General features: G+C 49.7%; 2 protein-coding genes across 3 annotated transcripts; one reads left to right on the top strand and one right to left on the bottom strand.

The window, feature by feature from the left end:
- Positions 1-424: 424 nt before the first annotated feature.
- Positions 425-5,117, bottom strand: RTL5 (retrotransposon Gag like 5). Of its 2 annotated transcripts, none has more exons than XM_033416200.2 (2): positions 1,676-5,117; positions 425-1,002 (listed from the first exon to the last, which is right to left on the bottom strand). In XM_033416200.2, the coding sequence occupies exon 1, from the start codon at positions 5,019-5,021 to the stop codon at positions 3,303-3,305; it is 1,719 nt and encodes a 572-aa protein (XP_033272091.1). In that variant the 5' UTR covers positions 5,022-5,117; the 3' UTR covers positions 425-1,002; positions 1,676-3,302. The 2 variants fall into 2 exon arrangements, with proteins under 2 accessions (XP_033272091.1, XP_012394421.1); XM_012538967.3 differs by having other exon boundaries at positions 425-1,401.
- NHSL2 (NHS like 2) lies at positions 5,063-26,718 on the top strand. Its single transcript, XM_033416197.2, has 7 exons — positions 5,063-5,630; positions 8,489-8,616; positions 8,923-9,118; positions 10,973-11,104; positions 12,331-14,658; positions 16,136-16,268; positions 17,110-26,718. The coding sequence occupies exons 1-7, from the start codon at positions 5,063-5,065 to the stop codon at positions 17,432-17,434; spliced, it is 3,810 nt and encodes a 1,269-aa protein (XP_033272088.2). The 3' UTR covers positions 17,435-26,718.
- The last annotated feature ends 447 nt before the right edge of the window (positions 26,719-27,165 follow it).

Consider the following 27,165-nt stretch of genomic DNA (forward strand, 5'->3'; position numbering starts at 1 on the left):
TTCTCACTGGTGTCCCATAGCACCATCTAGTGCCAAGAAGTGGAAGGGCCCTCCCCCTTCCCCGATGTGGGCCCCCTCCCTCCCTCCAAAGTCCTGTGTGTGGGGGTGTGTGCGGGGGGTGTGTGTGTTTGGGGGCCAGGGGGGCAGCACTGTTATAGGATGGTAGGGTAGGGCTAGACCACTCATACCTTTATGTCTTTATATTAGTGGAGAACTAATGCTGTTTTTCAAGATACCTAGTCCCTCCACTTCCCTCCTGACAACTTCTGCCATCCACAAACTCGGTAGGCTAGGGTCCTTAGTTTCCTCATCGAAGGACGTCAAGCCTTCAGGCTAGGGTTGATCCAGGCGAAGTGCCTGGTAAGTACCTAATGCCTCCTAGGTGGGCTTCTGTGCTTGCTCAGTAACCCAGAGAGACACAGTCTTTACACACCCTCTATCTTTTTTATTGAGGAGAAAGCTTTAGCATACAGAACGATTTCTCATCTTCACAACACAGTAATGCAACAATATACAATAACACATTGGTTTCAAACGATTTCTTCCCGGGTCTCTGGGAATCTGTGGGCAGCCTTCATACCCCTGCATGCATCCCCCCCATCCCCACCCACCCCTCTTTCAACCCAAGAAAGCACCCAAAGCCCATAGTTCCTCTTACAGCCCTTGTGGCTGTTACATCACAATATTGAAGACCTGGGAAAAGGGGGAAAGAGGGTGAAAGGGAGCCCAAGCCCCCTTGCCACCAGAGGGCCAGAAACCAGCTCACTGCTCATCTGCCCTTTCCCCGGCTGAAGCTACACGGGCTCAGGACGAGAAGCACCATGGGAACAGGCAGGGCCTGTGCTGAGGGGTCCCTGGAGATGGGTGTGCAAGGCACCTGTCCTTTGCACTTCTCTGGCAGGCACGTGGGCAGCAGGGCCAGCGTGTCGACCATCAGCAAACAGGGTCCACGGCTTTGAAGAACAGCGGTTCCCCTTCTGGAACTCTCTCCTGAGGAAATAGCTGAAAAACAGACAAACTTTTCTTTACAGGGTTATTTACTCCTGCACTGGTGGGGATGGGGGAAACCAGGCAATTGACATGTCCAACACATTAGGAGAATGCTTAAATAAATGATTCAGTCTGTGTGACTGCATAGGTGGCAGCCATTTTAAATCCTGCTGATCGAGAGCTCGCAGGATGGTCTTGGCTTTGAAAAGACGCAGTGAGGGGGCTTCCCTGGTGGCGCAGTGGTTGAGGGTCCGCCTGCTGATGCGGGGGACGTAGGTTCGTGTCCCGGTCCGCGAGGATCCCACGTGCCGCGGAGCGGCTGGGTCCGTGAGCCATGGCTGCTGAGCCTGCGCGTCCGGAGCCTGTGCTCCGCAGCGGGAGGGGCCACAACAGTGAGAGGCCCGCGTACCGCTAAAAAAAAAAAAAAAAAAAAGACGCAGTGAGAACACACTAGAAAGAAAGTGTTAACAGTGCTTGCGTCTGTGTGGTGGGATTCTGAATGTTTGGGGCTTTGGGGTTCTTATCGTTTTCTCTATTTGCCAATTTTCCTATAATGATTATGTATTACTTTTCTCTTTGGAGGAGGGGGGTAGTAGCCTTTTTAAAAGATAGCAACAGGTTATAGGAACTTGGCTCCACCGATCCCCAGGCTGAGAAATGTGTGAGCAACAAAAGGGCTTCTTACCTCCCACTGATGAACAGAGACCTCACCAGAAACCAGCCGGAGGACTGGGTTTCTCCATGACTCCTCTTCCTCCAGCTCCTTCCTCTTGCCTCTGGGCTCAAAATCCTAAGGCTGGGCTGAGGTTACCTATCAGACTCCGGTGAGGAACAGAGGCTTAATTTACTATGTTTTCCTCCCTTTGGCCTCAGACACTTCGGCTGCACTTGCCCAGCTGCCAGGCCCTGTGCAGGAAGCCCAGTGTGGAGGGCAGTTCAGGCCAGCAGTGGATCTGACTGGCATTCTGTGGCCAGAGTGACATACTGTGTATTTTTCACTGCAGAAGCAGTGTTTTCTGGACCCAAGGCAAGCAGCAGGTCTCTATGAGGGCCCCTAGGTTAGGACCCAGAAGCCCCAGGAGTTACTAGGAGGCAGTCAACCGCTTAGGCCTCACCGCCTACTCGATGCCCAGCGCCAGGCCATGGCTTGCCCCGAATGTGAGACACAAGGTCATCCCGACTGCAAGGCTGCAGTGGGTGAAGTCTCTGTAGAGAGGACCTTCCTCTCTACTCTCAGAAATAAGGAGTCCTTTAAGTTGGAGTTGAAGAGCAGGCCTTGGGCCTCTCTCTCTGGCAGTCTGGGAAGGGAAGGCCAATTAGGCCACCTCTGGAACCCCAAGGATGGCAAATCTTCTGCCAAGACCTTTGGCTGGAGACTGCAGTCCAAGGCCTGGCCGGGGGAAGAGACCACCGTCCCTAAGGAAAGAGTCACTCCTTACAAGGTCAAACTGAGTTGTTGCTGCTGCTTTCTCCTCCTCTGGCTCCCCCACCCAACTGCCTACCCTCTAGGCAACATCAAGGAAAAGGGTAGGGCATGGAACATTGGGCTCTGTCCACTGGGGATGCCCAGGAGGGTAATGTAGTAAGAGGAGAGGGTCCCAGATCTGGAGAGCCCTGAGGCCCTGAGCCTGTAGTCTGTGGGAAGGTGGAACCAGCTTGCTCAGTCAGTCAAGGTCAGGTCTCAGCTGGGTGGTCCACTGGACACGTGGTTTTGCATACTCTCACTGGGCTAGAGGGAGGGGGTTCTTCAGGGCCCTCCTGCTGGAGGGGTGACCTGAAGCAAGTGTAGGCTTCCAGGACCGTTTCTTGATAGCATTTGCTCTCCACTGATTATACCTAGTAAGTGGCCTCAGTGGCTTTAAGAGTTCAGTGGAGCCTGTCCTTTCACTCACTGGGGCAGAGCAGTGAGGCACTGGGTGAAGTCCTGGTTAGCTAGTCAGAGGATTAAACCATAGAACACAGCGTGAATAAACGCAGGAGAGGTGAGGGCTGGGAACAACTAGAGGGGAAATACAAGAGGGTGACCAGTTCATTTACAGGAACAGGCCCAGACACCTGCTCTCTAGCTCGCGGCAGGACGGAGCAGAGTGCACACCAAGAGGGCAGCTACTGCTGAGCCCTCCTTTCCCTGGTGTCACTCCCCGGTCACAGTCGCAGGAAGGTCTGGAGTTCTCCAGGTCTTCTTCGGGTTCTGCAGGTTTGGAACTCCCTTAAGTACTGGTCGGTCAATGGGGCAGGTGTGGCAGCGAAAGCAGGGGCAGGGGACGCAGTGGAAGGGTGTGTTCCGGGGTGGGGGCAGCTCGCCCCGGCTCTCACACGCGAATGCGGCCCCGCGCAGCCCGGTGGCCCCCCTGCCTCGGAGTGAGGCGGAATAGCACCGGGGGACGGCGTCGTATTTGGCGTTGCCCCAGGCGACCTGCCCGGCGAATCAGTGGCGGCGAACTGTAGAATGGTGAATTGGTACCTGGAAGGCCCTCCAGAAGTGGGACTCGATTCTGGTTCCTCCGTCTGCTGGGCTGTATGATGGGAGGTGACACATCTAGGAAATTTTCATGATAGTAGCCAGAAGTCTGGGATGAAGCATTGGCATAGGTGGGCTCTATCTCCATCAGCTCATCCAGGTCATCATCTTGGGTCTCATCCTCTGTCTCTTGCTCCTGTTCTGGCTCCTGCTCGAGCTCCTGCTCCGGTTCCTGGCGGCCACCCTCATGCTCATCGTCTTTCTCATCCTTATTCTGATCTTCCTCCTCCTTCTTCCTCTTCTTCCTCATCCCCTCCTCCTCTTCCTCCTCTGCTTCCTCCTCCTCTTCTTCCTCCTCCTCTTCTTCTTCCTCCTCCTTGTCCTCCTCCCCTTTTTGTTTCAGCTCCTTCTTCCTCATCTCTTCCTCCCTCTTCCCCCTCTCCTCCCCCCTGGTCTCTTGCTGAATAGCTCTCACATGCCTCCCCTGGTCCTTGTCCTGGAGCTTGCGCCTGCATGCCTCTTCATCTTCATCCCCACTGTGGCACTCTTCTCCCTCTTCACCTTCAAGATTACGGTCTGCTGCAAAAGGGAAGAAAATATTGCGAACCCCAGGGAGTGGGATTGGCTTGGGGACACGCACTTTTCTTTCTATCTCCACGCACTCGAGAATCAGCTCGTCCAGGTCGGCCATTTCAGTTGACCATAAGAGCTCCTTGCGGAAGAATTCTGACAGGCCTTTGAGGAATTGGTTTTGAAGGCGGCAGTCATCCCAAGACAAGAATTGAGCCAGGAACTGAAAAGCATCTGCATAGCTGCCCAGGGTACAGTCTCCCTGCTTGAGCTTGCGGATGGCTTTTTTTGCCACACTTGGGGGGATGGGGCCACAGAATTCCTTACGAATTTCATCCAGGAAGCGCGGGAAGTTGGCATGCAGGGGGCTTCCTTCCTGGGTGACTGAGACGGCCCAGTCCTTGGCTTCACCAGCGAAAAAGGAGATCAGAAAGGACACCCGCTCAGCGCCCCCGGGGAAATGATCCTCATGGTCGGCTATGAAAGTCTCTAGCTGCATCAGGAATTCAGCCAGGTAGACTGGGTCGCCCGAGAAGGGTTCTATCTCGGGCCGCTCCAGCGGCGGCAGAGGAGGCTGCGGGGGCAGCTCCTTGGCCGAGGGTGGGGGCAGCGCCGGCGGGGGCGGGCTGGGCAGCGGGGGTGGGTCGGCGGGCCCGCCGGAGGTGCCGCAATCCTGGATCACGCTAATCAACAGTTCGTCTGGGGCGTACTCGGGCTCGGCGCGCGGGGGAGGCCAGCACAGGAAGGGCAGTTCTCCCTCAGGAACGGCGTCAATCTCACTGAGCGGGAACTCAAAGTTCTCCTCGGAAAGGACGGGCACCACGGGCACCGGCCAACGCATGTAGCTCGAGACATTGCCCCGCAAGGAATTGACCTCGGCCAGGGCTCTGCCGAGCTGAAGGCCCAGATTGGCATTCTCCCCGCGAAGGGCATTTAATTCTTCTCGCAGGGCCACGTTCGCCATGCGGAGGCTATTGAGATTCCCGGCCGCCTCGGACATCAGGACTAGCCAGGGGGCCTGGGGCTGCGGGCGGGGGTGGGATGGGGAGCCGGGGGCCGCGGCGGGGCGCGCGGGAGGCCGAGCCACACCCACCAGGGCAAGGGCCCGGCGGCTCGGCCCAGGGCGCGTTACCTCGTCCCGGGGAGCGCAAAGGGCGGGCGGCGGCGGGAGCCAGGAGGCGCCGGGCGGAGGAGGCGGGCGGCGAGGCAGCGAGGCGAAGATCGGGCGGGCGGAGGCTGGTGGCGAGGGAGAGAACGGACTGCAGCACGATCTGTCGAGGAAAAATCTTGCGGCTGGCGCGTCCCCGCCTTTTAAGCGTGGCCCGCGCCACCCCCCCCCCACCCCCGGCCGGGGCGGGTCTTGGGGAACCGCGGGCGCCCACTGGCCGCCGCGCGCCGCCCCCGGCCCCCCCCCTCGCCGGCGGCGCCTCTCACTGCCTCTCTCCTTCCCTAGCTGCAGCTAACTCGGGTCGGGAAAATGCGACAGCGACTGCCCACTCGAGGTCGTCATGGCGACAGCCAGTGAACGTGTTCCTCTCCTCGGGCAGGCCCCCGAGTGTAGAGGAGCTGCTTCGCGAGGCGCAGCTCAATCTCCAGAGCCTGTTGCAAGGTACTGAGAGGGAGGGGGGCTGCGGCCGGAGCCCACGGGACAGATGCATAGCGTCTGGAGGGAGGCGACGAAGAAAGAGGACAGGGACTCGCGAGATAAAGAGAGAGAATAGTAGAAAACCTATTGAGAAACAAAACACACACTTTCCATCTTTCACCTTCCAGACTACTGACTCCAAAAGCCCTAATTCTATGGGCTGTTTACACCCTCTGGTCCCCCTCCCTCATTTTTTTCAGTTCAGTAGTCTCTGGGGGAAAAGGGACAGAGGCCGAGGCAGGGCCATGGGTCAAGTCATTTACAAAGAGCGCTGGATGAGAGACTCCGCAATATGGGCCCGCATACCCTCAGGCCTTCTCTTGCAACATCACCCAAGTCTTTGGAATCCCGGTGCCCAAAGACAAAAGAGGCATCTGCAGGGTCTCCCACTCTGGGCTTCACTCACTCTGCTCTTGCAATAACCTTGTCCACATATCTCCTGGGTCGCTCCTGCCTCACCAAAGTAAGCCCAATACACAGCACTCAGAGCTCACCTCATCCCCAATTCCCAACCGCATGTCTCTGAAGTATACTGATGAGCACCTTGTACACAAAGCTGGGTCCACACAGCCCAGAGAAACAGCCCAGCCATAATGCCTGAGCAGTCAGATTGCCTGCACCAGGCAGAATGAGAAAACCGAGACTTTGAAATCAGACAGAGTCAGAATCTAATTTGAATCCCACACCTAACTAGCTGTGTGACATTATGCAGATTACCCAACCTCTCTGAGCTTCAGATTAGTCAGTCATCTTTAAAATGGGGATTCCACTTCCCCACATGGCATGATTTTGTGAGAATTAAAAATAGGGTGTCCATAAACTGATTAGCAAGAGTATCTTGCAGCTGGAGAGACCCAGATAAGATGCAACATCTACTCCCAGTCTGTGTCCTTTGGAACATAGGCTGATTTAGACACAATATTAAAATTAATGTAAAAGAAAAAAACAGTTGTGGTCCCCGATAGGACCTTACAATGTGAAGAACGTACACATTGACCAGAGGGATTTATCCAGTGTAAGTGGCAATAGGATTAAAACTCAGTGCTATGAGAGAGACTACTGGGGTGCTACAAATATCTGGATGGCAGTTACAAGGGGCATGAATATGTCAGAATTCACTGAGCTGCACACTTAAGATTTGTGCACTTTAGGTAAGTTAGATCTCGAGAAAATAATACAAATAAAACCCCAGTGCTAGTCACAAGCTCCTTACACCCTCCAAGCACTCACTCTCCCATTTGGGCCTCTTTTCCAAGCCTAAAAGCCCTTACTCCCTCTTCCCCACTCCAATCCTTACACTTTCTTCCAAGTTCTATTCTTGCCGCATCGAAAAAGACCTTTAACACTAGTTCTGCACTTTGCATCATTCCCTCCCTAAGCACTCATACGAGGCCCTTTGTACCATCCAGCTCAAGAGGACTTGTATAGTTCCGAACTGATTTTTCTTTCATTTGTTCATTCATTTACTCATTCATCTACTAGTCCTAGGTATATGTTTTGTCCACCTAACCAGACTGGGCTTCTGAATGTAAAGGATCACATCTCTTACTACTCTCCGGTTTCCAGAAGCACCGGGCACAGGGCTGGATCCCCAAGAGGATATTTGCTGAGTGAACATTAAAAGTGAAAAGAGGTCTTATTAGCTGTCATTTATCCATACCAACAAAGGGTAACTTTTACGGAGAACTGAAAACTGCAGAGGGGCCACCCAACTGAACAACGGCCATGACCCCACCTCCCTGCCAGGGCAGTGGCAAGCTTAGAGAAGCAAGATTCTAAGGGACACCATGAGCCTTGTGTTCAGATAAGAGAGGAGCTGCTATGCAGAAAGAAAGAGTCAGTGTGCTCTGTGTTGCCACCATGGGCAGAATGAGGACACGTGGGTGGAAACCTAGGGGGAGGCCAATTTACCTCAAGATAAGGAAGAACATTCTTGACACGCCTGAAAGCCCCAACTGTCCTTGGATGGAATGAGCCACCTTGGGAGGAAGGCTTCTCCCCTCCTCTGCAGGCAGGTGTGTGTGGAGGCTGAAGAAACACCTGGAAGGGATGCTGAGGAAGCCGGAGCCCAGAATGGGATGTTGGACCAGAGAACCCTCGAGGCCCCTACTGACCCCAAGTTTCTATGATTCTTCAAATCTCTGTTCAAATGTGCAGAGTCCTGACTGTTCTTTAGTCTCACTTCCTTCACTCGTTGAATTCATCACTTAAATGAAACCCATTCAAATCTTCTGCATCCTTCTTATTCCGCAACGATGCCCCCGAACTTCTCCTTTCTCCTCCGCCACTACCTCCACCTTCCCTCTCCTTCCTGGACCTGATATGCCCCCCACAGTGGGACTAAGGTGCAGGGAACCGAGCCCTCAGAGGCTCAGGTAAGAGTTCTCAGCATCCAAGGGAGCATTCCATGTTGGACTTCCCAACGCAAATTTCTTTGTGCTTCACACAGGTCATGTCCCTGGTAGGGTTGCAGAAAACCTGAAGAGATGCAGGACTTCAAAGAGAGAATCTTGCAGCAGAGAGTAGCAAAAGGCGTCTGCATCCTGAGCCTCTTTCCTGAGTTGAGCACTTAAGGTGGGGGCCATGGAGACAAAGGCTTGGTCCCCGAACCAGCACAACTCAAATCCATTGACTCTCTTTTCTCCTCATAGGAAGTAGGCATTTTTCCATTCCCAAATGGCTCAGACGCCGGGAACTATCCTAAAGAAACAATGAAAGTCAGACCTGGCAGCTAGAGCAGGAGCCCCAAGCTCATGGTCCTTCCCTGGCCCACCGCTTGGCCGTGGCTCCCTAGAGTGTGTATCCACTGTGCTGTTTTTCAGAAGAATATGAGGAACAGTACTCGGAGGCCAGACTTCTGGGGCAGACCTTCCGCTCTGCTGATGAGGCCCCTGAGCCCACTCCCAGCCCAAGGCCCCAGTCTGCCAGGCGTCTGGAGTTTGTACTGATGGTGAGTTGCCTCCTCCCCCACCTGGGAGAGCCAGCATGCAGAGCTCGCCCCACACCCATTGACGGGGAACCTGGAACTGCTTACATTACCCACTGGAAGCTGCTGCTCATCTCTGCTCACCAGCAGAGCCATCCTGAGGCCCTGCCGAGATGGGACCTGCACGGCAGGCGTCCGGCCTGGCAGCCTGTCCACACTTTCCTGCCTCCCAGATGAAGCCTCCAACCACCCTGCCTAGACAGCCATTCTGTGGGCACGGCTCGTCTCCAGTCGGGAGCACACCCTTCCCATCACCTTCTTTCCCAACAGCCCACAAAATGGCAGCTGAGCGAGGATGAGACTACCATGCAGGGTGTGAGGGCCCCTGAGGCCTCCCTGAGCCTGCCTACCACAGCCGACAAGCAAGCTGCCTGGAATAGTCCCTTCCCTCTGCCTGTCCTAGAGGAGAAGCGATGGCTTCAGCCTTGTCCCACGCACTCTGACATCGTGCCCATCAATGTCTCCGGTAGAGTTGTTTAGCATCGCCTCTGTTCGCTTCCCTCCATGCCAACTACAGATCATCCTCTCCAAATGCACTGGGTGCTGGGGGAGGGAGCGAGACTTTCTTTGCTACTGGCTCACCCTGCACTGTCAAGGTCATGGCTCTCGCCCGGGAACGGAGGCATGCTCTTTCTTCACTCTCTACTGGCCCTGCCACACTAACTGAGACCATTTGATGGCAAAGGAAACTCTCTTAACAGAAAACTCTAAAACCTTATGAATTCATGTGCTCTTTGGAGCATCTGTGGAAACTTAGAGTGTATGAGTTATGTTTGGTTTGGGGAAAGAAGACTTCTTGTGCCAGAAGCCGGGTTTGGAGCACACAGATAGGAGTTGCAGGGGAAGTGTGGGGTTCAGAGTGCTGGTGGTAAACGGGAGGATCAGTATATGTGCTGCCGAAGCGAGCACTAAACGGGAGGATCAGACCCAGAGTACAGACCAAGGGCCTTGTGGCACTTTGAGTCATCACTCAGTCTCCTAGTGAGGTGGGCCTCTTGCACTTGTGTGAGACCAAAGAGGGATGCAGTACTACCTTGAGATGGGGAAAATAATGTACGCAGCTCAGCTGGTTGTGTCTCTGGGGACATGTGGCACCCTGTACCATGCCCATTATTAATTCATTCTCCACACTTCACCGGCTGTAAGTGGAAGAGGAAGAGGGTCAGTCATTTCAGAAGGAGATAGGGCCAATGGCCTGATGAAATCAAGACCTCCTAACCCAAGGGGACCAGAGGCACCCTGTGAGCCAGTGCCAGCCCATGGTGTGCTGGAAAAAGTTGATGAAGATGTTGAGGACAGCTCTGGCCACAGGCGGTGACGCTCCCTGGATATGGGGTAATCCAGCGCCACTGGTGTCATCTCAGGAAATTAGAGACAGGAAATAGAGCCCAGAGCCTAGGGAGATGTACTATGAGGTGTGAGGGCTGAGAGGAGAAACTCACAAAGTGATGGTGGGTGCTTTGTTTTTGAACTTCTACCTTGCTGTCAACGAGGTTGGCCCTGTGTTTTGCCCACAGAGCCACTTTCTGTGGAGGGGGGTACCTATGTGGCCATGGGGCTGAGAGGGGAGGGTTTGGTTAGGCAGCCGCTGAATGAGAGACAGTGCAGGGGAGCAGCAAACCTCACCCCACTGCCCCCGTCCTGCCCCTGCCCTAGCAATTCCATAGGAGCAAAGACTGAGCGGGTGCTTTGAGAAAAACAGATCTCAATCACCACGCAGGGGCGAACTTTGATCAAATGTGATCAGGTGCCTGGAGGGCAGACTATCAGACTGCTTCCTGGATAGTGGGGAGGGATGGCGCAGCTTCTTGGAGACACTGTCTTCATCGGCCTGAATAAAGGCTTTGATCTGAGAAGAGATTGCAATCAAGCAATATCTAGTCTCAACATGTCTCTCCACTCCAGTGGTTCTCACCCCGGGCTGTACATCTGAACAATCAATCACCTGGGGAGTTTGAGAAAATGCTTCTATTTGGGCCCCATTCCCAGAGTATTAAGTGTTCTGAGGTGGGGTCTAGTTATTAGAGTTTGAAAAGCTGCCCAGTTTATTTCGATATGTAGCCAGGGTTGAAAACCATGGCTCTCGGCCACCTAAGACTCACAGGTGACCTCGGGTGGACCTCTGAAAGCTAGCATGCGTGCTTTGGAGCTGCGGGTGCCCGGGGCCAAGTTGGGAGGGATGGGGAAGAAGGGTCACCTGCCTGGATGCTATTCATGCTCATCGCTACTGCCATCATCCCTTCTCTCAACCTCAGGCCAGTTTCTGCCATACTGTAAACAGAAACCAGGATGCACCCAAGTGTCTTTATTTTGGCTACAGGGCAGCAGTTTGATAAACATGCAAGTTTGCGACACTCGTTGTTTAACACAGAGACAGCCGTGAACCCCAAGTCCACCCTGAGGCGGAGGCGGACCATTATTGGATTCTCTAACTATTCCCAGCGAGACCAAGGTGACCCCACCATAGCTGATCCCCCAAACCCTTCCCCTTGCTCACTCTCACCATTTCTGCAACCCAAGTGGTATTGCTGTGACAGGGAACAGGAATGATTGGGGGGGGAGGGACTTTGGATGTCCTGAAAAAGCCAATATAGTAATTAAGGATAACCAAGGACCTTTTGTCAAGGGCAGCAACCAAATATGGAGAGCAGGTCTCCCAGGCTAATAAATTCGTTATGTATATATTTCCCATTATAAGTGGAATATAACTATGTATCTCGAATTTAGGCAGATAGATGCCTAAGAGGGGGAATCATCGCTAAAAGTGCCATCTTCACAAAACCATCACTGCCATTAAATGAAGGCCATCCAAAGAGCACAGACCAGAGAGATATGGATACAAATTCTGGCCTCTCCACTTACTAACTGTGAGGCCTCAGCCAAGTTCCCTAACCTCTCTGAGCCTCAGCTTCTTCATCTGTAAATTGGGGATGATGATTCCAACCCGGTGGAATGTTCCTGAGGATCAGAGTTATTGTATGTAATTTTCCTACCATGTGCCTGGTACATAGTATGTGTTCAGCAAATGGTGGCTGTTATTCTAAATTATCATAAGAGTAGTCGTCATCATCATCATATAACATCATCATGATATAATAATTGTTGTGTATATGAGAAAATCTTTGGGGATTTTCAACATCTGAATTGTTTCCTCACATCTGTAGGTTATTCTCACTTTTTCCTATTGCCAAGTTAAAAAGTGACAGGTGTCAAAAATGCAACCAGACTCTGAACTTTCCAGCTGTGGCATACTCCCAATGCACTGCTGGAGCTGAAGTTCACACTGCTGTCCTTTATCAGTTCAAAAGCCTCTGCTCTCATCTCAGAGGAGGTGAACGCTGAGGTCTGTGGTCGTTTCATGAGCCTGGGGTGAAAGCCTGGAAAAAACCCATGGTAGTCCCACGTGCCACTTCAGCTCTGAAAGGCATATTCAAAGCTGGAAAGTCTTTGGAAGCCATCTGGACAATTCAAGGGCACCCTGTGACTCACCGTGTGGTGATGGGCAAGGACCCAATGTCCCCAGTATCCTCATCTATGGAAAGGAAGAACCAAGAAATTCTGACCAAGCTGTTGGCAAATGCTTCTTGGCGAAACTTTGGTGCTCCCGTCTCTTTAGTGACAGCTGCTGCTGGGGGATCCCTGGCTGCACCACTAACATTCTGTGTTTACCTCCCCCAGGTCACAGCAACAGCCCCACAGGCAGTGTGGCCTGCTCTACCACCTCAGACATCAAGCCCAGCCATTCAGTTCCGGGAGGTGTTCACGGAAGAGTTGCCATCAGTCAGGAAGCTCAGTTACCAAATCTCACCTCGCCAGTATTGAGAAATCCTTCTAGTGATCCGGAAGAACCTCTCCAGGCACGTGGTGGCACAAAAGTCCCTGGCATGGAGAGCATGGGGATGGTGTACAGCGTCCCCAGTTCTTGCAACGGACCAACAGAATCAACGTTCTCCCCTTCCTGGAAGGGAGATGCTTTTACCTACGTGACTCCAAGTGCCACTGCTCAGAGCAGTCAAGACAATGAAAATGGAAAAAGTCCTTCCTCTGGGAATTCTTGGATCTCTCTGCACACATTGCCACCTCTGGTTCCTAAGGAGGCTGCTACCTTCTTTGTCACTCGTGATACCCCAGCAGGATGCAGTGGGTCTGCTGGCTACTCTGAGCATTCTACTCAACGAAGGCACGTATCAGAACGACCCTCCAAGATTGGCCTCCTGACTGGTGATACCTCAAGGCTGGAGACAGGCCCAGGTGGGGCCAGCAGGTTCCGGGAGCGGTCACTGTCTGTACCCACAGACACAGGCACCACGGATGTGGACTATGACGAGGAGCAGAAGGCCAGTGAAGCCTGTGCCCTGCCTTATGCCAGTACAAGTTCTGAGGGCAGTAACAGTGCCGACAACATTGCCTCCCTTAGCGCCCAACAGGAGGCCCAGCAAAGAAGGCAGAGGTCCAAGAGCATCTCACTCAAGAAGGCCAAGAAGAAGCCTTCCCCACCGACTCGCAGTGTCTCGCTGGTCAAAGATGAACCAGTCCTCTTGCCAGACGGTGGGTCAGCGCTACCCAAGGACCAGAGGCCCAGGAGCCTTTGCCTCTCCTTGGAACACCAAGGACATCACTCATCCCACCCAGATACTCAGGGTCACCCAGCTGTGCCAACCTTCAAAGACCCAGAAGGTACACAATTCGCCCACCACTGGTATCTTACTGACTGGAAGTCTGGTGACACCTACCAATCCTTGTCCAGCTCCAGCACTGCCACTGGCACCACAGTCATTGAGTGCACCCAAGTTCAGGGCAGCTCAGAGTCTCTCGCCTCCCCTTCCACCTCCAGAGCCACAACGCCTTCCCAGCTTTCCATTGAGGTGGAGGCCAGGGAGGTATCCTCCCCAGGAAGGCCCACTGGGCTGATGTCACCCTCCAGTGGATACTCCAGCCAGTCAGAGACACCAACACCCACTGTCTCCATGTCCTTGACCCTGGGCCACTTGCCCCCTCCAAGTGGCAGTGTCCGGGTGCGTCCAGTGGTACCTGAGAGGAAGTCATCACTACCCCCAACATCACCAGTGGAGAAAATGTCCAAGTCACGGCTATCGTTTGACCTACCGTTGACCTCTTCAACCAACCTGGACCTGTCTGGGATGAGTATCTCCATCCGAAGCAAAACCAAGGTGAGCCGGCATCACTCGGATACAAATTTTGGGGCCAAGCTGGCCCAGAAAACTAGCCCCAACCAGCCAATCATGCCCATGGTTACTCAGTCTGACTTACGTTCTGTTCGCCTGAGGTCAGTCAGCAAGTCTGAACCGGAAGATGATATTGAGAGCCCTGACTATGCTGAGGAGTCAGGAGCTGAAGTCTTCACCTTGCCAGAGAGAAAGGCAAAACCTCCCATAGCCGAGAAGCCCCCACTGGCCCGAAGGCCTCCAAGCTTGGTCCACAAGCCACCATCTGTCCCCGAGGAGTACCCACTAACTTCGCCTACCTTGGCTATGACCCCCAAGACCTCAATTCAACATATGAGGCCACTCCCTCAAGATATATACACGGTGGTGCGGAAACCAAAGTCCTCCAGCTTCCCTGAGGGCAGAACCCTGGGGGAGTCAACAGCACCCTCATCTCTTGTTTTCACGCCTTTTTCCAGTTCCTCTGGTGCTTTCTTCTCAGGAACACAGCAACCTCCCCAGGGAAGTACGGAGTATGAGGGCCCCAAGGGGAGAGCCCTACCTGAAAGAATTAGCCTCCAGAGCCAAGAAGAAGCTGAGAAAAAGAAAGGCAAGATTCCACCTCCTGTACCAAAAAAGCCCAGTGTGCTGTACCTGCCTCTCACCTCACCTGCAACTCAAATGGAGGCCTACACGGCTGAACCAAGGCTGCCTCTCAGCCCCATCATCACCCTGGAGGAAGATGCCAAGTGTCTACCAACTAGCGACCACCTGCCATTGGCGGGTACAAGGACAACCTCCACGCCACAGGCTCACAGTGAAAGGGAGGCAAGCCCTCTGGGTTAGTAAAGTGTCTGCTGGCTTTTCCTTTCAATCCCAGGAGAGGTGAGGGTGAGGACAGAGTGCCAGGGGCAGAAGCAAATGCCCCCAGATAATGATCCTGATCCCAGGGCGACCAAATCAGTAGGGTACACCTCTTGAGGGTTTGAGTTACTCTAAATCCGTCTCACTGCCCTTGGGATCGGGACCAACCCAGGGGTGGATCTCCAAGGCCCAGCCTGGGCCAGACTACTCTGAAACCACCAGTGCTGAGCTAATGAAATCAAACTAGGTCTTAGCACCCTAGGACCTTAGGAGCTTATCTTCCTCCTCAGGCAGGCATCTCCTGCCCTAGGCACTGTCTCTCCACGTCACCGTATGGCACTTTTCACCAGCCACACTGAATTTAGTTTCATGCGCGGGACTCAGTACCCTCCCAGCCTGAGTTTCAAGCGCCATGGCAGGCTGGAAGGCTTCAAGCAGTGGAATATGTTACCAGCAGCAGCTTCTCTTAGTGTTTTCTAGAGGAAAGGGGGTTCATTTTCTTGGATGGCTTGAGCCTTGCTCTTCCTGGAACCTTAAGACCAGGCTAGAAAATGTTTCTCATCCTTTTGGGGGTTTTTCTTGTCTCTCTTTGTTTTAATTGTGGTAAAATACATATAACGTAAAATTTACCATCTTAACTATTTTTAAGTGTACAGTTCAGTAGGTGTTAAGCACATTCACAATGTTGTGCAACTATCACTACCATCCATCTCCAGAACTCTCTTCATCTTGCAAAACTGAAGTCTGTACCCAGTCAACAATAACTCCCCATCACCCTCTCCCCCAAGCCCCTGGCAACCACTCTTCTACTTTCTGTCTCTATGAATTTGACTCCTCTAGGGACCTCACATAAGTGGAATCATACAGTATTTGTCTTTTGGTGACTGGCTTATTTCACTTAGCATAATGTCCTCTAGGTTCATCCATGTTTCTCATCCTTTTTGAAACCCTTAACACCAAACATCAAAATCTTATGGCCTTCCTTAAGCTGATTTGGACTTTCACCGTAAGTTAAATCATTGCAACTAAAACAAGCAAACAAATCAAAGCCACAGGTAATTTTAGAATCTGCTTCCTCAAACTCCACAGGCTCCCTCTGAGATTCAGATAGGTCCCACTCCCACCCACTGGTTGAGTCATTGCTTTAGATTGCTCTCAGCTCCTTGAGCTTTAAAAATGATGCATTTAAAACGAGAGAATGCTCAGGCAACCTGTTGTAATGGAAAAGGCACGAGAGAACAGGGACCCAGGCTGATCTTCATCACTCCCCTCCATGTTTTGTTGGCCAAATCACTAACCTTAGGAACATTTTGTTCCCCTGCAAAATGGAGACAGCAAGTCTCTGCCCTGCTGCCCTCCTGGAGCTGCTTTGAACATCACATGAAATACATATGAGAATGTGCTTTGTCCTAACAATTGTGGTCAAAGTCATTCCTTCTGGTTCTTATGCCTAGGGAGCTCGATGGAACCAAGAACCGGAGAAAAAAGTGTAATCAGTGATAAAACAGCCGAATGGATTGCGGAAGATGATGATGATGTGTTTGTGGCTTCACGAACAACTGAAGATTTATTTACTGTGATCCACAGGTCTGGACCAATTTCCTAAATTCCTATTATAATTGCCTTTCCTTCTTATACCAGAAGAAAAACTGCTACCTCTAAGCAGAATGCTTAGAATGGAAACTGGAGACTAAGTTCAGATACCCACGTAGTGAACCCAGTCCAGGGCCTCACCACCTCCAATTCATTGACATCTTTGGGTGAAATGGAAGAGAGGCAGGCGGGGAAGGGAGGACCAGGTGCAGAGTGAGAGGCCCCTCGTCTCCTAGCAACCCCAGGGCCTATTGTGGCTCCATCTGCTTTCTCACAGCTCTGCCTAGAGTCAGAGACATTTAACCCTTCACAGAATTCCTTGTACCAAAAAATCTCATCAAGAAGTGAAGTGGGGCACCAGGCCGAGCATCAAAGCAGGAGCTTAGGCAAAGGGGGACCAGACGGGGACCCAGTTATTGGACAGAAGCACAAAGCACGGGCTCCATGATGAGGAAATGGGAAAGAGCCCAGTTATTGGAATTGGAGCACCAGTTCAGAACAGGATCAGCTCATGGGCTGTCTTGATTCAGAGTCATTGAGCTACTAGCTTTGACTCCTTAAATTCTTCCTTGGTACCAGAACCTGGGCAGGACTGAGCCTGCAGGCATAGGCCAAGTGACTCTAGCTGTGGGCATTGAAAGGAATGTAGGGACAGGGGGCCAGACAAGGGACTCTGAGGACTTAGTGGAGAGAAAGAAAGCTGGTAAGTACGACTGCTCACAAGGCTGTTGCATAGAAGTTCCCAGATTGTGTCACTGGCATTCGTGAAGTTATATGAAGCATTAGGAAATGTCTGCCGCACAAATTCACTCAAAGTAAACTTTCTCTCATTTAGGTCCAAAAGAAAGCTGCTTGGCTGGAAGGAGCCTGGTGAGGCCTTTGCTGGTGGCAGCAGACCAACCTCCCACTCACCAATAAGGAACACGGCTGAGTCTCCTATCAGTGAGTTGGCTGCCTCTGCAGGGTCAAGCGGCAGTGCCAGCCTAGATGCTGGCAGAAATGATGATTTCAAGGCCTTGCTACAGAAGAAGGGAAGCAAGGCAACTCCAAGGTCCCGCCCCTCAGCAGCAGAACTGCTGAAGACCACTAACCCACTGGCTCGGCGAATTATTGCACAATTTTCAAAAGACTACGAAACCCCTGATAACCCCAGTACCTAAGCCCTGGGTTCAGCAAGCAAGGTTGAGTTACTAAGTTTGAGTAGAAAAGGGGGAAGAGAAAAAGGGTTTTAAAAAGGAACCATGGAAATAACAAGAGAGCCTGCATTTCTTTTACATTAACTCACACTCTGGACAACAGGAGAGAGGCCACATCCAGAACTAAAATCATCAGGCACTTTAATCATCTTCAGACATTTTATGTTCTCATACTTACAATCTTGCCATTACTAACTACCGATTTTCTCCTTATTTCCCCCAAGTGGTATGCACTCAGAAGAAATTCTCAGATGCAAGGGCACATATGCCATCTTTTAAATCAATGACCAGGCTGCTCCATCCCTGGCTCCTATCACTGAGGGGCACAGTGAGAGAGCAGATTGGGGGCTGCCAAACCCAGGGGACACAGGGTGCCATTGCTGATTATTCACTTTCCCAGCAAGGCCCTGATGGCCCTGCATGGAGAAACAGAAGGACCCTGATGCCTCTTCAGCCACAGTATAATTCTCCACCACAAGAGGTTTGCAGGTGTGCACTTGTTTCGGCATGAGGTTGATTGGATGGCTTTTGTTGTGCAAAATATGAATGTGACTCTGTCCTGAACTTCACACCTTTTTCAGTTTGATTGTCTACACGGAGATCAGGGTGATGAGTTTTAGTAAACATATAGACCCCCCCTCCCCACCACCCTTTGCTAGAAAAGGTCAGGACTGGGTTGCTTTGGATGAACCAAGCTTGGCCAACAAACAAGGCAGCCGTTTGTTCGCTCAGATCTATCCAAGGTAACTCACACGTGCGCCTTGAGATCCTTCAAATGTCTGCCAACAACGGTAGCTAGTGTCTGTGCCCAGCTCATGCTGCATTCGAAGAACTCTCGCTTCATTTGCTTATAGTATTCATTACAGGAAGTCTTTAGCTGAAGGAATAGCATCCTCAAAGTCCCAAGGAGGAGAGAAAGTAAGTGTAACTTGCCCACCACCATTCACTTCAGATTGTGGTTTGTGGTTGGTTTGGTCTTGTTTAAAGGGAATCTTCCTCTGTTTCCAAACCGAGAACGTATAGACTAAAAGGATAGATCCAAAATCTGAAAGGCAGCCTTGCAAGTTGCTATGGCCCATAACCCAAAAAAAGGGCTACTTTTTGCCATTTACTTTCTGCTGTTTGACCAATTTTCAATTAACCTTCTGGGGGAGAATGTAAGGACTGGGGTAAATGGGATACTGGATGCTGACAGAGTCCCAGGACAGTCATTGTGACCCCTTCTCCCCACCCCCTGCCAAAGCTTATAGACACTAACTTTCCTTGTCAGTTCAATTTTCTAAGCAAAGCAAGAGCCGTGATTCATTTGAGTTTCATATGTCTGGTTTCTGGGAGGTTGGGGGGGAAAAATAGCACTGAACAAAGAAAACTGGCTGACTAATAATGGAGGATTAATTGTCCACCATTCCCAAGAGGGAAAAAGGAAAGTCAAATGAAATTGTAGCCTGCTTCACAAAGAGAGTCCCCTGACCTCTTCCTCCTTCACCCCCCACCCAACAGATTCATTGGTCAACCTCTTGGAGGATGTGGAAACTGCTCCCAGAGACAAGCAGATCTTGATTTTGGCAGGTCTCAATAAGAAGCAAGCTCTTTAGCCCAACTGCCCACACAGCGGAAGAGCAGCTGGAAAACCACACTGAGTGCTGAGGGGACTTGGGCCTCTCAAATAGAACCCCTAGGCCTGGGCCCTTGGTCGGTACAGTTCTGAATTCTAGACTTCTGAGTACAGGTCAGGCCCAGCGCCTCCCCCTGATTTAGACAGAAGCCACCTCAAATAATAGACAGTTCTTGAAAGCCCAGTTGCTTTTGAAAGTGAACCAACTATTTATTTAGTTCAAGGGTCCTGACCAAATTTCAGAGGTTTTGCCTGAAATAAAATAAGATTCATTCCTGGCCTTAATTTATATATGAATGCCACACACTTGTCTGCCCTGGACTCAGAATCCCAAAGGATGGAAACATTTTCCTCTGTGGGGAAATGAAGGAGTGTTTGTGCTTTGGCCCAACAAAAGTGAAAGGCTGCCGGGGCCCTCTACTCCAGAACCATTATGAGCTCTAAAGCGGAGTATGAGACTCACACAGTATAGGACTTGTTACTTCCGCTAACTTTTCTGGAAGCTTCTTGTTTGGTACTTCTAGTGGGTTTTGCCTCTCCCCTCACCTTGCCACCTCTGGTGGTTTTCCAGAAAGATTCTAAAGCTTAATATCCAGACACCTTGACGTCTTTCAATTACCTTGAGTCTTGCTTTCCCCTGCAATACTCCGTATGCCTGGAATTTTTTAGAAGGTCTTCTACATCTTCACTATGGCCCTCCAATGCCCAGTGGTGTTGCCATTAGCATAAGAGGCTTCGGGGCAGAGATGATGTGGTCAGAGGTAACACTGAGGACCGGTAATATTCATTTAATATTTTGCAACAGGTGGACCTAGTCCCAAACAACCAACCAAATTGTAGAATTTCTACCAATCTCTGATTAACATAATACCAGACAACTCTCCTAGTCCTCACACTCAACATCTCGCCTCCCCTTGGGTATCACAGCACCAACTCTGTCTTCCACCCAGGCACAAGCCACAGTGTCTGCTGCCTCGTGCACCTACTCTGCCAAGGCTGGAGAAGAGAGGCTGAAAGCCCCTTCCAGGAGGCCTTTCAGAGAAGTGACTGTTGCCGCTATTACTAGTGTGAAGAGTGATTACAATTTTTGAAGGTGGAATACAGAAGGGATACAGGTGAAATGAAGTTGGCCCCAGGAAGTCAGGTTCCAATTCAAGTTGTTCCTGTCCCTTTGTTTCCTCTGATTCTAACCAATAGCAGCAGGTGGCTCTACTGGACTGACTTCTGCCTAGGCAGGAGTAGATGCAGTCGTCCCCAGGGGAGGAGGTTAATCGGTAGCTAAGAGCACTTTGCCCTTGGTGGGTGTTCATTATGTATTTGTGGTTCAAACATTGAGGGTAGGGAGCAAGTCGTTCTCAGCACAACAGGAAGCTTCGCTGCTGTCTCCTGTCCTTTGCCTGTCTCAGTCTCTCACCTGGGCCTCCCACATGGCCCCAACTTGCCCCTCAGTCCCTATTTCTTTGAACTGCATCCCTAGCCGACAGCTCACCCTTTAAGGACGCAAGACCGCAGGCAGCAAAATAGCTTGCATTAGCTTACTGACCACAGATCGACCAGTTGATCTGGAATCATTACTTTGAATGTTCAGAGACAGAGGAGAGTCTGCAAGGCTCTCACAACAAGCACGTCACCGGACACCCATTTTAACTCTCCGACAACGTGGGTCAGATTGTGATCCCGCTGGACCCATCAGTCTGAGCAGATATGTCCACGCCACCTGCCCTCTTCCTCATCAACAAACTACTTATTAAAAAAACAAGTTCACAGTCAGTGCTCTGTTCCTCCAGAGAACCTTCCATTATCATCAAGTCTGTAACACAATGTCCAGGCTTCACTTTAATATGATTTGCCAGGGCCAGGACTAGAGTGGGGTGAGTGAGGTGCCTGGGGTGCAAAATTTAAGGAGGCACCCACTCTCAGGGCCATGTTAGTGCCTTACCCTCGTCCCGGCCTTGCGATTTGCACTCTATAAAGTAATATTGGTTTATCTTCTTTCTATGGACGTGTATGGTTCTTCCGATTTCGGGGGGTAACTCCCCATCTGTTGCACCAAATGTTTTATTGCCATCTATTTTTCCATTGCTCTAAACCTTTGTATGCCTACACATCAAAGACTCTTCAATATTATCAGAAAACATGGCCGATTTCTAAGTAACCTACTCCAAGTGGCAAGTTAGCACCCATTTCAATAGGGATGCTGACAGGGACAGCCCTTCAGCAAAATAGTGAATGAGTTGGAGGTCTGTCATTGGGATCCTCCGTCTCCTCTGTCTGCTCCATTCCCCCCGACCTTGCTTCTTAGCACCAACTCTGAGTGCGTCCTCGTTTGTCCTCCTCCTTGCTAAGGAAAGCATGCTCTCAGGAAAGGGATAAATTCCTTTACTTTGAGATTATAAGGCTTAATAATACCTCTTTGGAGGGTCACTTGCATTTTAACAGGGAAAAAGCCTTAAGCCAAAGGAATGACGTTCTACTTGTAGAATTTTAGGCATCAATCAGTTGCAGACGTGTATTTTTCACCATGGAAAGGTCAAATTCCCTGATGACTAACTCCCGAATATAGAAAAAACCTTAATCTCCTGGAACTAAGTAAATTGCTGATGGTCGATTAAATTCTCCTGATTCTCAGTGCTGTTCAGTATGGTTACTACCAAGGGACTCTCAGAAATGGCTACTAAAGCCACTGAGAAGGCCCAGATAATTATTATACCTTAACATTTTTACACAAATGGAATTAATACTACTTATTATTTGAGTAAAGAACACAAGGATTTAAAGAGTTTGTGAAAATGTGTCCTGTCTATGAAAGGTGAAACTGTCCAATCAGTGTCAGATCAATGTCAGCTGTCTGGTATCTCTGGTACCAGATTATTAAACTTCCTCGAGGCGCAAATTTACTGCATGCAGCCTCGGCTGCCCCCCAACGCTTATCTGTGTTTCGTGCTACTACTTCCCCTTGGTGTGAGAATGAGACCAGATCTATTCCAGAGCACCCAGTCCCTCCAAAGCCTTTGCGTGTATTTCAGCTGTACTTGACTAAACTATTTGGGATTTAAACGGATGACTAGGAAAGAGGTACAAAAGAGCTACATTTGTCAAAGGGCAGCAAAAATGATGAGGATTTTAACAAGGATATGAAATAAACAAATTTTTGAATACTCTGAAATATTTGTAGAGGAATACAGTAGGAAATGGTTATAGGCACACATTTAAGGCACTTTTAGTAAGTTTAACAAAACAAGAAATTTGCATAAGTAATGGGTTATGTGAAATAGGTATCTACTTTTGCTCAGTAAAGCCCAAAACCTAGGCCAGTGGTTCTCAAAGCGTGGTCCCAGGACCAGCAGCAGCATCCCTATAGTGTGTGTATGTGTGTGTATGTATATGTGTGTGTGTGTGTGTGTGTGTGTTCCAGTGACGTTACTTCTTCAAGCCCCCGAGTCACTGTAGCCACGACTTTCCAAACGATTCCAGCCTTTCCCATCTTTTCTACTCTCGTTACATTATGTGATCAGTCTCTGGCCATGTGATTTATATTGTCATGTTGCTCGGATACATTTTTATTTGCTGTTAAGAAATTATCAGAATCAATTACTTGCTCAACCTGCAAAACCTTTGATTTGACTGAGCCAGCACATCTGGCCAGTTTTTGGTTTAAAAACAATTTTGTAATTCACAAATAGGAAAGAGGAAAATGTGTTACATTCATTTGGTATTGCCAACCCTTAAATGTCTGTCTTTCCTGTGGTGGCTGTTGTCTAGGAGGGCTCTGGCAGAAATAGATTTGATTTTAAGATTTTGCATATTTGTGGAATTTGATATCAACAAATCTGTAAACAAAATCTGAACTGGAACAACCAGTTAACTCCTCTCTAATTCCAAGCTTTATGAAAATGTATTCCTTATGTGGTGTTGAGCTCTTTTTAATGTTCAATTTTATAAAATGTTCTGCATGCAAACGCAGCATCGTGCTCATTGTACAAGTCACCTGACACTCATCTCCTCCTCCATATGTGTGATGGTGAAGAAACAGCAACATGTATGTTCTTACCTCTCCTGAATCAATTGTAAATTACAAATCTTTTCATTAATTTTTAAATGAGATATATTTACTCTGGCTAGTAGTTAAAATTTTATTCTTTTTATTATATTTCATTGCTACTTTTTTCTACTGACTCCAGAGCTTACTTTGGGGACTATTTCTTATTTCTAGATTGCTGTATTGATCTTATTTCTATATTTATCTGTAGTCATGGAATGTTAGAGCTGAAAGAGACCAACCTCTCCTTTTACAGAGGAGGAAACTGAGGCCCAGAAAGTCAAAAAACTTACACAAGGGCTTCCCTGGTGGCACAGTGGTTGGGAGTCTGCCTGCCGATGCAGGGGACGTGGGTTCCAGGAAGATCCCACATGCAGCAGAGCGGCTGGGCCCGTGAGCCATGGCCGCTGAGCCTGCGCGTCCGGAGCCTGTGCTCCGCAGCAGGAGAGGCCACAGCGGTGAGAGGCCCGCGTACCACAAAACAAAAAAACAAAAAAACCCCACAAACTTACACAAGATCACACAGTGGCAGGGCCCAGCCTCAATCCCAGTTCTCCTGCCTCTGGGCCCAGTGTTTTTTCATCCAAAGCACTGCATTTATGGAAGAGCCACAGCTGGCTTCTACTTTTATGACACATGAATTTCCCAGGTATTTCAGCGAGCAATATATGTGCTTTAAGGAAAATGTTCGAGTTCTTTAGCTGATGAATCCAAAGACAAATCTGACTTTCAGTTTAGAAACTTTCATTTCCCTCCAATTTCAATGTATGTGCCCTACTCTATACAGTGGATGCTTTCCCTAAAAGTTATTTGAAAAATGAATTTTTATAGATTAAATTTCATTTTTTTAGTAGAGAAGTTTCCTATGGAAGGGAGTCTTCTGGTGACTTCTTTTGAAAAGTGAAAAATCCTCTTGTCAATGTCCCCTAATGCCTCTACTTTTTTTTTTTCAGTGTGAACTTTTGTAAGTGGCATTTATTTAAAGTAGGGCAAACCAATGTAGGCTTTCCTAGAATCTACTTTATCCTCCCCTTCTTAAACTTTACAAGATAGTTTCAGACTGTTAGGTGTTCGTGAGATACTTAGTTGTATTCTAGAAACTTCTTGATATTTTAACAATCCCTGGGCTCAAACTCTATCTCAATCTTATCAAACGATAACCAAATTTCCTAATCAGTACTGAGCTCTGCATGCAGTTTCATTTCCAGAACATTCTTTGCCTAATGCTCCTTAGTATGACTCTCTCTTTAGCTATTCTCAGGCTTCCTTCCATAGCTCCTGTGTACCTCATTAGTCTGGTTTAGTAGAGTTGCAGGCAGTGCTCGTCAGATGGAGTGGTATTTCCAATTATCCCATTGTTCCAGTCCTTCTCCTGGACCTCCCCTGGTTTCCCTTTACAGGAACGCTCAGAGATTGGTGGGATTTTCCTCATCATCTAGACCAAGGTTTGACAAAGGTTTTCTATAAAGGACCAGAAAGTAACTCTTTTAGGCTTTGTGGGCCACAGATGGTCTCTGTAGCATGGTCTTCTTCTTTGTTACTGTTTGCTTGCTTGCTTGACAACACTTCAAAAATGTAAATACTATTCTTAGCTCTTGGGCCATACGAAGCTGCAGATTGGATTTTGCCTGCTTGTCATAGTTTGCTGACCCCTGGGACGGGCATTTCTGTGAGCCACATGATGACTGAGTTGTGTGCTGGGTGATGTGGCTCACTGCCCTCCCATCTCCCGAGCTATCAGGCCGGCCTGTGCAGAGGGGAGTGGAAAGGGGCTGCATTTGCCAACTAGTACTCTCCGATAGATGGACTCTCTCATCTGTCTCTGTCTCTGTGTCTCACTCTCTAACTACCTCGGTGTAGAAACCCTCATTCTTTTCTTTAGATCTCCTGTACTGGTTATCCAATGTGCCTCGGCTTCCTCGAGTGTGGGGTGAGCTGGCAGGAAAGAATGGATATCTGAGGTTTCTTATTTCGTTTGTCCCAAACTGTGGTCGGGGACCCCTGCCCTGGATCATCTGTCCCACTCTGCCCTATACTGCCATCATGTGTTCAGGGCCATCTCTGGAAAGTCTGGTAGCCCAGGCCATGAAATTCCAGTTCAGTCTATTGTTTCCTAGGGGAATCACTAGCTCTCTTGGTTACAATGGCTGGTTTTAAAACCCAAAATGTCCATGTGTCCATTTTAATGTGATTCGGACCTGTTCTAGACTCAGCCCCAGCAATGAAATCAATGAGGTATGGAAGGTGTTTTGTGCCCACAGTTTTTCCCCACCTTAACCCTCTGCCTCCTAGACCCCCAGCCTTGGGGATCAGCTCCTTGGGATGCCCCATGCAGCACCACAGCCAGCGGTCATTCAGCACACCACCACCTCCTGTTCTCTGAACCCCTAAGAGGGTTCCTTAAAGCTTCTTCACATCTCTCTCATCTCACTCCCATCTCTACCTTTCATGCTACTTGGGGGTGTAAAGCTCAGTTTCACATTTTCACATTTGCTCGTATAAATATTGGGGGATACGGCTGAATGACAAGGTGTGTGCCTGTGTGTGTATGTGTGGTTTCTCCACCTGGACTAGGAAGGTCCCATTTACTCGTGTATCTCACACACACACACACACACACACACACACACCATCCAGTTCTGTCATCAATTCTCTGGTCCAGTTCCAGGTCTGATGGGGCTGGTCAAGGAGGAGGGATGGTGGGGCTCCTGAGGCATTTCCCTTTTCTTGTCTCTTGAAACCTTCTTTCCACTGGCTTGTGCTGGCTTCTCCCTGGAAGCCATTGGAAGAAACTCCTCTGGGGCAATTCTGGACAGGCCAACATACAAAGAGCTAGGACTTTAATTCCATATGAACTCTGTCACTTAAGACATACCTCTCAGGCTGCAGGATTTTTTAAAATCTAAGAACATTGTTTCTTGGGACCTTTAGTTTGCTTTCTGTCATTTGAGCCCAGGGATTTACCCACTTACTGAAATCTAGATTTTAAAAACTCAAGACACGAGTAACTTTAGGATTTCCTTATTTGAAAGCATCCATGAAACAGTTTCTTTCTGCCTTTTGTTTAGGATTTCCAGCCTTAAGAAGGAAACCAGGCTTGCACCTTGGACTCTAAAACAGCAAAAGTACCACACTTGCCAAAAGCAAAATGAGGAAGGAGGATTGGCTAGGCCTACTCTGCATAGTCAGGAGAAGGACTTGTTATGTTAGCGCTCACCATTCAATGCTTACTGAATGCCAACGGTGCACTCAAGAAAAATAAGGGAGACAGGAATTTGCAGACCGAGATCCTAAACTGGAAGGCAGAGATAAGGCAATTCCCTCAAGTGATGAGAATGTGTCCCTGGATAAAAATATCAAGAAGCAGCAAGAGAGATTGTCATCCCGGTCTTTTTAGAATTCCAACACAAAATGGAAGGGAGCCCTCTGTGGGGTGATATTACAAAGGGTTTTTCTTGTCTTTCTTTCTTTTTCTTTTTTTTCTTTAAAAGAAAAAGCATTCCTTACTGGCTTGCTACCAGCAATTGAACTGTATTCTTTATATAGCTAGAGCTGTTTGTGTCTTCTTAAAATAAACTTTTTCTGTTAAAATCATTTTGTTTCACCCTCTGATTCTCATTGTAGCAATGATGACTTTATCCAGACACTAAGCCCAGTTTGTGAGTATGTTTTCCAGACCACACAAGTGTGGGACCCACAAACATGAGCTTTGATTCTCACAAACCCCTGAGAGCCCAAAACAGATACGCGGGACACAGTGTCTTGCAGAAACCTGGCCCACCGAGCTGTGAACCTAAGTTATAGGGGCAGGGAATATGTCTTTGAGGACTTTGTCTCAGGGATTCTAGTTCAACTGCTCCTAGAAGCAACAAGGGGCCTCAGACAGGCACAGCTCTGGTGAAGTAGGCACCGGTCACCAGGCTCCTAAGGATAGGAGGTTGCCATAGCAACTGTGCTCAGGGCATGCACTCCCTCTTTGTTCTCTGGCTCAATGAAGCCACCCAGCAGGGAAGACCAGAGTGAGTCAGGGCTGGGAGCAAA

The sequence above is a fragment of the Orcinus orca genome, chromosome X (assembly GCF_937001465.1).
Source record: "Orcinus orca chromosome X, mOrcOrc1.1, whole genome shotgun sequence".
NCBI lineage: Eukaryota > Metazoa > Chordata > Mammalia > Artiodactyla > Delphinidae > Orcinus > Orcinus orca.

Excerpts from the sequence above, each read along its gene's own strand:
- RTL5 (XM_033416200.2), bottom strand. The coding sequence starts at position 5,021 with ATGTCCGAGGCGGCCGGGAATCTCAATAGCCTCCGCATGGCGAACGTG.
- NHSL2 (XM_033416197.2), top strand. The coding sequence starts at position 5,063 with ATGGGGAGCCGGGGGCCGCGGCGGGGCGCGCGGGAGGCCGAGCCACAC. Across the intron at positions 11,105-12,330 it reads CTATTCCCAGCGAGACCAAG|GTCACAGCAACAGCCCCACA; the intron begins GTGACCCCACCA and ends TACCTCCCCCAG. Across the intron at positions 16,269-17,109 it reads TTATTTACTGTGATCCACAG|GTCCAAAAGAAAGCTGCTTG; the intron begins GTCTGGACCAAT and ends TCTCTCATTTAG.